General features: G+C 40.9%; 1 protein-coding gene across 1 annotated transcript in view; it reads right to left on the reverse strand.

The window, feature by feature from the left end:
- Positions 1–12,898, reverse strand: part of LOC129700803 (SWI/SNF-related matrix-associated actin-dependent regulator of chromatin subfamily A containing DEAD/H box 1-like) — an 84,382-nt gene that overhangs the window by 17,475 nt on the left and 54,009 nt on the right. The window contains exons 12-17 of the mRNA XM_055641507.1: positions 11,967–12,026; positions 7,144–7,219; positions 6,313–6,448; positions 5,285–5,422; positions 1,153–1,248; positions 471–588 (exon numbers count right to left, since the gene is read on the reverse strand). Of these exons, the coding sequence (XP_055497482.1) occupies positions 471–588; positions 1,153–1,248; positions 5,285–5,422; positions 6,313–6,448; positions 7,144–7,219; positions 11,967–12,026 (624 nt within the window). The remainder of the gene's footprint in view (positions 1–470; positions 589–1,152; positions 1,249–5,284; positions 5,423–6,312; positions 6,449–7,143; positions 7,220–11,966; positions 12,027–12,898) is intronic.

Raw genomic sequence — 12,898 nt, forward strand, 5'->3', positions numbered from 1 at the left:
TCGCATCCTTCAGCCCAAGTCCATCAAGCACCCAGTAACGCAATCCCATTTTATTCTCTCCACATTCTCATCAATTTCCCCCTGAATCTAATAATCACCTAAACACTGGATGTCATTTATAGTGTCCAGTTAACCTACCAAATTGCACATCTTTGGACTGTCAGAGGAAATTGGAACGCCTGGTGGAAGCCCTTGTAGTCACAGAGGGAATGTGCACAAATTCCACACAGACAGCTCCAGATTAGGATTGTACATGTAAAATTGGAGTAGCAGATTTACCAGCCATGTCAGTGCATATCACTACACATCTTGATAGACTTAAATCATTGTTTTGGTCCAACTAGGTTCGATGGACATTTGGAAAGATTTTAACTCCATCAAAACAATGAGATAAATTCAAAATAAATTAAAAAAAAACACACACACATCTACTTACGACAAAGCCCGATCATTAAGAGCATAGAACGTACCATTACTATTGATAGATTTCTTTAATCTCTTATAGAGGGCTGTATATGCCTGCTCCTGTTTATGAGACATCGCGCATATTTCTATTCGATCTTGTTTGGGTGGCAGTTGCTGCAAGACCTAAAGAACAGAATTAGTTAATTTCAATGACGATTCAAGATATTAAAAAAAATTGTGCATTGGCCATTTTCAAATTTAATGACTTGACTTGCAACCAACTAAAATACCAAAATATCAAAAGGATTTTAGAATCTAAAATAAAATTATGATCAAATGGCTGTCAGACTATCCACCATGTTGTAAAAATGAAGACAAATTCAATTTCTCGTTATTTTTATGAATCCCAAGTTGCTGATTCTAAGATCTCAATGCTTTAACTGAAAGGTACCAGCTCTTCCTAATTTCCTGAATCTAAAAATGTCAATAAGGACAGTGCCGAAAAATTAAATACCAATAGGATAAGTTTCATTGATTAGATTATAACACGTGGCCAAGTTATCATCTGTGACAGACTGCATGACAGGAAAAGGTTTCTATTAGCAGCAAATATAAAATTGTGTTCATAATTGAACACTAAACAGTGCTTGCATGTTCCCAACAGATGTACCATAAACCATCGTGTGGAACCAAACATTATATCTCGTCAGAAACTAAAATAAGTTGCAAATTGCTGATAGACATTACCTCACTTTTAACTCTCCTTAAAATAAATGGCTTCATAATTTTCTTAGCATGAGCAATTCTCCCCTTTTCAAAAGTGCTTTGTTGCTCCAAGATTTTCTAGAGTATAAAAACAAAGTAGCAAGACATAGACAAATAAATGGACAAGATTTATTGGCAGTCAAGTAAATTTGCTCTAGATTCAAATCAGAAAAACATGAATATTCCACAAAATGAATATTTCAAGGCAGACATTATTTAGAGGTTCACATACTAATATAGAATATAGGCCTTAATAATCTCCCTTATTTTGAGCAATAATATACATAAACAAGTTTAAGTATTTCTTAACATTAACATTTAATATAAAGCTATGCAAACATGTACTGGATTTGTGTTAAGATCTTGAGTACGTTAGTGGCTGGAAATGTAAACGAGGGGCACTAGAACAAAGTTTGACTAGTGTTGTGAAGTTCAGAAATGTCTTTGTCTCAATGAAGTATTAATCCCAAAAAGAGTTGAGGATATAAAAAGATTTCATAGAAACATAGACAATCGGTAGGCACGAAGGCCATTCAGCCCTTCGGGCCAGTACTGCCATTCAATATGATCATGGCTAATCATCCACAATCAGTACCCTGTTCCTGCTTTCTCCCCATATCCCTTGATTCCGTTATCCCCAAGAGCTAAATCTCTCTTGAAAACATCCAGTGAATTGGCCTCCACTGCCTTCAGTGGCAGAGTATTCCCCAGATTCACAACTCTCTGGGTGGAAATGTGTTTCCTCATCTTAGTCCTAAATGGACCACCCCTTATTGTCTATAACCTACGCTGCCACTCCCTCAATAACAAGAATGTCCTTCCTCAAATTAGGAGACCAAAACTACACACAATTGGGTCTCCCAAATAACCGACTAGACAGATGCAGAGTGAGGTGGTTCTGGGACACCTCACCTGAGCCTACTGGAGATGTCGTGGGTTCAATCAGCGAAACGTTGATGAAGGTAGGTGCCCACTTCATAACCCCAATGACGTGTCTGCCTAGCCTTTCTCAACATCGGAGGAGCACAGGTGAGTGCATAAGGCTCCCATCACCACCGAGAGCAAGTTGGCATTTGGCACTTTGGATTTTTAACATCTTGTCCTGTGTATTTGGAAACAACAGGTGTGGTCTCACCAGGACCATGTACAACTGCAGAAAGACCTCTTTGCTCCTATACTCAAGTAACTATCCAAAAACCTACCTTCCCTTTATTGATAGCTATATGAATATTGATTTCTCTATCTTCAAGTAACCCTTACATTCCCTCTCTCCATCCCCTCCCCCACCCAAGTTATACCACCGTCGTTATGAAGGCCAGCATGCTATTAGGTTTCTTCACTGCCTGCTGTACCTGCATGCTTACTTTCAGTGATTGATGTACAAGCACACCAGGTCTCGTACTTCCCATTTTCGCCCTTACAGCATTCAGATAATAGAGTGCTGGAGTAACACCTTACACTTCCTTATCTGTGTCTCCCTCTCCTGCGAGTCGGTCTGAAGAAGGTTCCTTCTCTCCAGATAAGCTGCCCATCCCGCTGAGTCACTCCAGTACCTTGTGTCTGTCTGTGGAGAACATGGATAGGGGATGTTTTTTGGGTCATGACCCTTCTTCTGACCTGAAACATCACCTGTCCACATTGACCAGAGATGCTGCGTGACCCGCTGTGTTACTCCAGCACTCTGTGAAACGTCACCTATCCATGTTCTCCACAGATGCTGCCTCCAGCACTTTGTGTCTTCTTGCGTATGAACCAGCATCTCCAGTTCCTTGTGTCTGGCAAAAATAGGCACAAAGTGCCGGGGAAAAAATATGGGCAACGTTTCAGGTCAGGACACTTGGCCACTTGTGAAACTTTGATCGAGTTGAGAAATGTCATTCTCTGATTTTAGTTAACTATCCAATAACCTACCTCCCTTTTATTGATAGTGCTATGAATATTGATTTATCTATCTTCAAGTAACCCTTTAATTCCCTCTCTCTCCATCCCCTCCCCCACCCGTTATACCAGCTTCAAAGTCATCCTGTTGAATCTCATTGTCTGTAACTCGATTTCACCTAGCTCACAGCTAACAATGGCCTGTTTCCTTTAACATAGTCATTTTTTTGCATATCCTCAGCATCTGATTTGTCCTGTCATTTTCACACCTCACCCTTCCATATCTCTAGTCTCCCACTTCCCTGACTCAGTCTGAAGAAGGGTCTCGCCCCAAAAGTCACCCATTCCTTTTCTCCTTACTATATCAGTGCAACTCTGACAAACTGGGGCGAATAGAGAATTGCTCAACAGTTGCAGTAGGAAATGAATAAATGAGATTACCCATCTTGCTTCTCAAAATAGAAAGTCATGATGTTTTGAATAATGACAGATTAGGAATGTCATTGTTCTGCTTCAGTACATATGATAATTAAACACTTATGGAGCTGAAATGATAACTGGTACAAAGCAAAATTTAAGAGCAGCAAGCTATTCGGAAGATTAATGATATATTGGCCATCATAGCAAGGGGATTTGAGTAGAGGGACAAGGAAGTTTCTCTGCAACTTTACCAAGCCTTGGCGAGACCACATCTGAACATTTGGGTCTCCTTATTTGAACACAGATGCTCTTGTCATTGAGGTGTGCAACAAATGTTTACCAGAGCGAGCTCTAGATGGCAGGACTGAAGTACGAGGACACTGGGTCCATTAGGTCTATATTTATTGGAATTTAGAAGAATATAGGAGCTCTCAGAAACTTGAAAAGATTCTAGCGGGGTTGGAAGACGTTCCCAACAGCTGGATGTTCTGAAACAGGGGGTACAGCTTCAGGTTGATGTATGAAATAGCAATTAGGAGTTCACCGGAACATTTATTTTACTACTGTGCACCAGCTTAAAAAAGTAAATTAGAAGTGTGAAGGGGTTTTAACAGGAATTATATTCAACAGTCCAGAAAATCCATCTGTCCAAACCAAAGTCTGAAAGTTGGCAAATTATCAGAGATTTACTCTGTTCCTTAATGCTTAAGGGATTAAAGGACATGGGGAGAAGGCAAAGGGTCAAATTTCCAACTCCTGCTCCTGTTCTCTACGCTTTGTTTCTTCAAGGAGGTTCTGAGCACAACCTTGAACCATTTTCAGTCTACTTGGTAATCAACTTGACGATACAGCTCAGGATAGCCTGTCCATTTTAACTCGCTCAAACATTAATGTCAAAGATAATTCCCAGCAAATGTAGGAAAGATCTTGTGCTTAAATATGAAACTCAATCCAGATGTACTTCCAGAGTCTGGGAGATTCCAGACTTTCACCATGCCTTATTGTTTGGAAACATAGATGTGTTTATTGTGATTATAAATTGTTCACTGGAAAATCACTATCCATAATTCCATATACAACTATCACAACAGGAATAACTATTTTAGTAGCTGCAGCTGGATCATTACTTCAGGGATAATCGCTATCATGATTCACAGATTGAACCAAGTAACCATAATGTACGCCCAGAGGTTGCCTGCAGAAATTAAATGATTTCATGCTGGAGAACTGCCAGTTGGAATCATTTATTTCCTCTCCCTTCCTATATATATTTTTCTAGTGTAGAAAGGAAGCCATATCTCAGTGAAATTGATTCCAGTGTCAAGAATCAAGAGTGTTTAATTGTCATTGGTACTAAAAAATGGAACTATAGAATTCTTACTTGCAGCAGTATCAGTCTGCAAATACAGCTCCTTTAGATGGGGTGGGAGATTGCAACCTTCACATGGTCCACACTGTTTTGACTAATGCAATCAACCCGACGTGCACCAACAAATAGATCAAATAGAACAAGTTGACCTACAACTTTAGGCTGTGCACACCATATGCAAGAAGAAGTACTTTAGGTAACATTAAAACATTCAATCAAATTAAAAAACAATTAGATAATATTAAAATAAAATTAAAAAAACAATGAGTGCAAAAAAGTTTCCTTGCATTTATATTATGTAGACACTCATACTCACATTGTTTAATTGGCAATAGCAGAAATTGTGCAACATGTGTACTTTTAAACCAAGACACACATTCTGGTCTCGCTACCAATTGGCCAGTGCTCCAGCTCCGCAATTTGTTTTATGAACTATCTCAAGCTTACCGGTTTAGATGAAAAGATTCTGCGGATCTCACTGGTGCTGCTGCTGAACATGTTAGGCATCACAAAATTCAAGAGAGACATCAATTCAAGAAGATTATTTTGCAGTGGAGTCCCAGTCATTAGCAAGCGATGGTCAGCCTATTAACAATGCAAACCCATCAGAATTTCATACAGAAGCATTACAAACGCCTCATCCAAAAATGTTTTTTATTCATTTCCATGGAAGGAACTCTTAGCATAACGCAGATGTTCATACGGCATTTAAGAGGCTTTAAGATAGGTACATGCATAGGCAGGGAATGGAGGGATAAGGATCATGCTCAGCATAGACTTAAGTTGAGGCAGGTACTATAACAACATTTTAAAGACCTTTGGACAGGTACACAAATAGGAAAGGTTTGGAGGGATGTGGGCCAAATGCAGGTAGACGTACTAGTGTAGGTGTAACATCTTGGATGTCATGGGCAAGTTGGACCAAAGGGCCCGTTTCCATGCTGTATGACTATGCAGGCAATGGAAGGATATGGATGAACTTAAATTAGACATTGTGAGCTGAAGACGCTGTTCCTGTGCAGGACGATTGCTTGCGACAATTGTTTGAAGTAGTAGCAAGCGGTATAAAACAGTCACTAATAAAATACGGTGATAGCCATGGAGGTTTGGCATCACAATGTGCTTTCAAAGTGGACGGTGCACGAGAAAGGCACTTCAATGAGCCACAGCATAGGGACGGTACAGTGGCATGGCGGTAGAGTTGCTGCTTTACAGCGTCTGATTCCAGGTTCCATCCTGACTACGGCAGCAGTTTGTACAGAGTTTGTATATTCACCCTGTGATCACGTTGGATTTTTCTGGGTTCTCCGGATTCCTCCCATATCCCAAAGATGTACAGGTTTGTAGGTTAATCGGCTTCAGTCCTTGAATAATTTCTAGTGTGTAGTATAGTGTCCGTGTACGGGATGATCGCTGGTCGAAGCAGGGGGCCAAAAGACCAGTTTCCACACTGTATATCTAAAGTCTAAACTTACATTAAATGTCATGAGGTGTTGGTAACGAATGGAACTCATATTCTTCAGCATGTGGCCTTCGTCAAAAATTGCATAATGCAGCCTCAAACGTCGAAAGAGACTGCGATCATCTGCATTACTGATTGCACAGGTATACCTGTTGATTCAAGTCAACAAATAAATCAATTGTCCTCATGCTAAGTGATGCAAATAAAATTTAGTCACAGAATCAAAGTTCCGATACAATTCATTTCTTGGGTTAATGCCTTTAATCCTCCCCCCCCCCCCCCCCACGGCTAACAAGCAACATAGCAATTACAAAAAAGATAAAACCTCAGTTATAAATGTCTATCCAGAAGATTTTCTGTTGTCAGATAATATTCTGGATTGAGAAATGTGTACAGAAATATTAAAACTGGGATTAATTAAAATCAGCACTAATCCTCAGTATCTAATTGAGGTAGGACCTCGTATTTACCAGTAGAGGGAGCACATTCAATGGCTGTGCTACTAAGAAACTAGAATTCCAGATTGCACTCTCCCTAGTGGCGTAGATCAATACAGCAGCAAAGCTTAGATATAAAAAGGATCTGCAGATGCTGGTTTATACCAAAAGATGGATACAAAATACTGGACAAACTCATCGGGTCAAGCAGCATCTCTGGAGAAAATAAATGTCCTGAAACGCCCTTTTTCCCATTTTCTCCAGACATGCTGCCTGACCCACTGAGTTACTCCAGCATTTTGTGTCTACCCATCTGCACACAGGTTTGGACGAGCACGTACAAATACAGATGGCCTTCTCTTTTATGCAACATCTGCACTGTCTATCACAGGATGGCAATAACTTACGTTGTGACTATTACACTGAAGCCCACAAACTTGTGAAGAATATCAGATCGGAGAATCTTCCGCTCTTCTAAAGATCCTAAACACCAAAAACATCGAATCTATATTAATATTTAAGATGACAAATTGTTAATGAGTGTTTAGAGAAATAACTCAAGAGTGTTGTACTTCCTTGTATAATAACAAAACTATAATGGTAGTTTAGTTTTCAGATGAAACATTAAAAACTAAAGTTCCAATTGTCTTTGAGAAAGTACGTCCCTGAAAGAGCAGGAAAGTATTGTCAAGTAGTCTGGCCAAATATCAACATCAATCAGGCATCATCATCACGCAGGATCTAAACAGGAGATGCAAAGCTACTTGTAAGGAACACAATGGAGGTATAGTCTGGGAATTGGGGAGTGGGGATTCTGTATTGATTCAAATTATGCAGATTTACCTATCTATATTCTGTAGAATTTAGAAGATGGGCTTACATTGAAGAACAAAGATCTTATGGGCTTGGCAGAAAATTGTGGACGCAGCCCAGATCATCACACAAACCAACCTCCCTTACATTGACTCAATGTATACCTCACGCTGCCTCGGCAAGGCCACTAGCAAAACCAAGGACGAGTCTCACCTTGACAACTCCCTCTTCTCCCCTCTCCCATCGGGTAAAATGGTATAGAACTGTGAAAACGCACACCTCCAGATTCGGGGACAGTTTCTTTTCAGTTGTTATAATGCAACTGAACCATCCTACCACAAGTAGAGAGCTGTCCTGAGCTACTTCAATGGAGACCCTCGCACCATCTTTGATCGGACCTTACTGGACTTTATCTTGCACTAAATGCATAAATATTATGTATCTGTACATGGTGAATGGCTTGATTGTAATCATGTATTGTCTTTTCGTGACTGGTTAGCACACAATAAAAGCTTTTCACTGTACCTCTATGCATGCGACAATAAACTAAACTTTCCAACAAGATAGGTGCAGGAATAAAGGTTTCTGTTCCGTGGCTGGACCAGGGGTAGCTTTAAAATAAATAATTGATCAAGTGGGACTAAGCTTGGAAGAAACTTTTTATCTAGAAGATAGGAAAAACTTGCACTTCTCTACCTAAGAAGGATGAACAGATTTGTTTGGCAAGTCAAAGATCAATAGATTTTTAGATATTAAGGGGTTGAGGGTGTATATGAATTAGGTGAAAGATCAACGATGATCTTACAGATTGGTCTACTCCTACCTCCATTTCTTATGAGAGGAAGAGATAGGGTAAATGTAGAGTAGGAGAAATCGAGAACCAGAGGACATAGGATTAAGGTGAGGGTGGGGGGGAAAAGATTTAATAGGAAACAGACAGGCAACCTTTTTTTTGCACAACGGGTGGTAGGTACATGGAACGAGCTGCCAGAGTCAGGTATTATCACAACATTTAAGAACCATTTGGACAGGTACATGGATGGGATAGGTTTAGAGGGATACGAGTCAAATGCAGGCTGGTAGTTGGGGCATGTTGGTCAGCATGAGCAAATTGGGCCGAAGGGCCTGTTTCCATGCTATATAACTCCATTATGCTCTGTCAAGTGTTTTGACCTCTTTCTCAGAAGCACAATTGAAAGCAATTCCACCATAGGCAGGGAGAAGACTGACATGAGAAAAGGCTCATGTCATGACCTCAAGAAAGGGTGGAGTGCCTCAGTGATGGATTTTTAGAGCAGCTTGTACTGAAGCCTACCAGGGAGAAGGCAATTCTGGATATAGCGTTGTGTAATGAACCGGATTTGATAAGGGAACATGAGGTTAAGGAGCCATTAGGAGGTAGTGACCATAATATGATGCTTTAATTTACAATTTGAGAGGGAGAAGGGTAAATCGGAGGTGTCAGTATTACAGTTGAACAAAGGGGACTATGGAGCTATGAGGGAGGAGCTGGCCAAATTTGACTGGAAAGATACCCTAGCAGGGATGACAGTGGAAGGTGAAAGACAATGACAGGTATTTCTGGGAATAATACAGAAGGTGCAGGGTCAGTTCATTCCAAAGAGGAAGAAAGATTCCAAGGGGAGTAAGGGACGACCATTGCTGACAAGGGAAGTCAGGGACAGAATAAAAATAAAAGAGAAGTACAACATAGCAAAGATGAGCGGGAAGCCAGAGGATTGGGAAACGTTTAAAGAGCAACAGAAGATAGCTAAAAAGGCAATATGGGGAGAAAAGCCAAGAATATAACAGAGGATAGTAAAAGCTTCTTTAGGTATGTGAAGAGGAAAATATTAGTTAAGACCAGTTGGACCCATGAAGACTGAAAAGGGTGAATTTATTATGGGGAACTAAGGAAATGGCAGATGAGTTGAACTGATACTTTGGATCCATCGTCACTAAGGAGGACACAAACAATCTTCCTGATTACTAGTGGCCAGAGGATCTGGGGTGATGGTGGAACTGAAGGAAATCCACATTAGTCAGGAAATGGTGTTGGGTAGACTGATGGGGCTGAAGGCTGATAAATCCCCAGGGCTTGATGGTCTGCATCCCAGGGTACCTAAGGAAGTGGCTCTAGAAATCGTGGACGCATTGGTGATCATTTTCCAATGTTCTATAAATTCAGGATCAGTTCCTGTGGGTTCGAGGGTAGCTAATGTTATCCCACTTTTTTTAGAAAGGCGGGTGAGAGAAAACAGGCAATTATAGACCAGTTAGCCTGACATTGGTGGTGGGGAAGATGCTGGAGTCAATCATAAAAGATGAAATAGCGGCACATTTGGATAACAGTAACAGGATCGGTCCGAGTCAGCATGGATTTACGAAGGGAAAATCATGCTTAACTAATCTTCTGGACTTTTTTGAGGATGTAACTAGGAAAATGGACAAGGGAGAGCGAGTGGATGTAGTGTACCTGGACTTTCAGAAAGCATTTGATAAGGTTCCACATAGGAGATTAATGGGCAAAATTAGGGCAAATGGTATTGGGGTTAAAGTGCTGACATGGACTGAAAATTGGTTGGCAGACAGTAAACAGAGAGTGGGGATTAACGGGTCCCTTTCAGAATGGCAGCCAGTGACTAGTGGGGTACCGCAAGGCTCGGTGCTGGGACCACAGCTATTTACAATATATATTAATGATTTAGATGAAGGGATTAGCGAAGGAAGTAACATTAGCAAATTTGCAGATGACACAAAGCTAGGTGGCAGTGTGAACTATGATGAGGATGCTATGAGAATGCAGGGTGACTTGGACAGGTTGAGGGAGTGGGCAGAAGCATGGCAGATGAAGTTTAATGTGGATATATGTGAGGTTATCCACTTTGGTAGCAAAAACAGGATGGAAGATTATTATCTAAATGGGGTCAAGTTGGGAAAAGGGGAAGTACAACGGGATCTGGGGGGTCCTTGTTCATCAGTCAATGAAAGTAAGCATACAGGTACAGCAGGCAGTGAAGAAAGTGAATGGCATGTTGGCCTTCATAACAAGAGGAGTTGAGTATAGGAACAAAGAGATCTTTCTGCAGTTGTGCATGGCCCTAGTGAGACCACACCTGGAGTATTGTGTACAGTTTTGTTCTCCAAATTTGAGGAGGGACATTCTTGCTATTGAGGGAGTTCAGTGTAGGTTTACAAGGTTAATTCCCGGGAGGGCGGGACTGTCATATGCTGAGAGAATGGAGCGGCTGGTTTGTATACTCTGGAATTTAGAAGGATGAGAGGCTATCTTATTGAAACATATAAGATTAGTAAGGGTTTGGAAATACTAGAGGCAGGAAATAGGTTCCCAATGTTGCGGGAGTCCAGAACCAGGGCCCACAGTTTAAGAATAAGGGGTAAGCCATTTAGAACGGAGATGAGGAAACACTTTTTCACACTGAGAGTTGTGAGTCTGTGGAATTCTCGGGCGGTGGAGGCCGGTTCTCTGGATACATTCAAGAGAGAGCTAGATAAGGCTCTTGAAGATAGCAGAGTCAGGGTATATGGGGAAAGCAGGAACGGGGTACTGATTGTGGATGATCAGCCATGATCACATTGAATGGCGGTGCTGGCTTGAACGGCCGAATGCCCTACTCCTGCACCTATTGTCTATTATTTATGATGCAACAAATTTGGTGTTTTAAGAACTACTGTATACAAATTGGCTGCTTTTATTTGATATATTATATTAGAGACTACAATTAAAAAAGAGCTTTTACCAGTGAATCGACGTTTACTTTAGTTTAGAGATACAGTGCAGGAACATACCCTTTGGCCCACTGAGTCATCCCCGCACAATAGGGACAATTTCTAATTTTACGTCTTTGGAATGTGGGAGGAAATTCCGGGAAAAAACCCACAGCCACGTGGAGAACGTACAAACTCTGTACAGACGGCACCTGAATTCAGGATCAAACCCGGGTCCCTGGTGCAGTGTGCCACCCCTTAGCAAAAAAATGTACTGAAAATGGCCAAAGGCAAATTTGTTGGCAAAGATGGTTCTTTAACTCTATCTCAAATTATTCTAGACTGTATAGATGGATGTCAGATTCAAAACTTTCCATTACAGCCTGACCTCACTTAGATGGTTGTGAATACATTTTCGGATAACATTGATAAATTAGCAAGTATATATAATGAAATTATGCAGCTATCAATAACTCATCCTTTGTAAAAGAACTAATATAAAGCAAGTTGCAAATTTTGAAGTATGTGGCAATATCATAACATTACATTTGCAGTACCAAATTTATGTTAATTTAATTGGAAGCTGCTTGGATAAGCTGTAGGATGACAAATAGAAAATATTCACTTAAAGATCACAACTGCCCAATCACAGAATCTGTTCAAATTTTAAAAGGCACACAAATCTTACCATAATACAGAATAACGTTTAGATCAGGGCACCACTGTCTAAGCTCTCGGAGCCAATTATCTGAAAACAAATTACATAAAAATCATAATTTCACAAGTTATAAGAGTAGAATTAGGCCATTCGGCCCATCGAGTCTCCTCTGCCATTCAATCACGGCTGACCTCTGCCTCCTTATCCCATTGTCCTGTCCTCTTCCCATAACCCTTGACACCTGTTCTAATTAAGAATTTGTCTATCTCTGCCTTGAAAAATATCCACTGACTTGGCCTCCACAGCTCTCTGCGGCAATGAGTTCCACAGAATAACTACCCTCTGACTAAAGAAGTTCCTCCTCATCTCCTTTCTAAAATTGTGTTCATTTATGTTTATTTAATCCACAACTGAATCGCTGTTATCAGCAGGTGCCTCAATTAAGAGATATTCCTTAAGTAGGTCATAACATTTACCAATGTCTCAGTACCTTTGTATTTAAAGAAAGAGATGCAGCGTGGCAGGGCCTTCGGCACACTGAATCCATGCTGACCATTGATCACCCAGTCACACCGTTTGTTATGTTATCCCACTTCTCATGGCAGTTTTTTTGGCAATTTTGCAGAGGCCAATTAACCTACAAACCCGCATGTCTTTGGGATGTGGGTGCAAACCACAGCATCCGGAGGAAACCCACGTCACAGGGAGAATGTGAAAACTCTGACAGTGCCCAAGGTCAGGATCGAAGCCGGGTCTCTGACACTGTGAGGCAGCAGCTCTACAAGCTTCGCCACTGTGTTATCAAACTTCAGGAATGTACTTCTGGACTAAGGGGTGGCACAGTGGTATAGCGGTAGAGTTGCTGCCTTACAGCACCCGAGTCCCCGGTTCGATCCTGACCACAGGTTCAGTCTGTACGGAGTTCTGCCTGTAACCACACTGGTTTTATCCCACACTACAAA

The sequence above is a fragment of the Leucoraja erinacea genome, chromosome 1 (assembly GCF_028641065.1).
Source record: "Leucoraja erinacea ecotype New England chromosome 1, Leri_hhj_1, whole genome shotgun sequence".
NCBI classification, from domain to species: Eukaryota; Metazoa; Chordata; class Chondrichthyes; order Rajiformes; family Rajidae; genus Leucoraja; species Leucoraja erinaceus.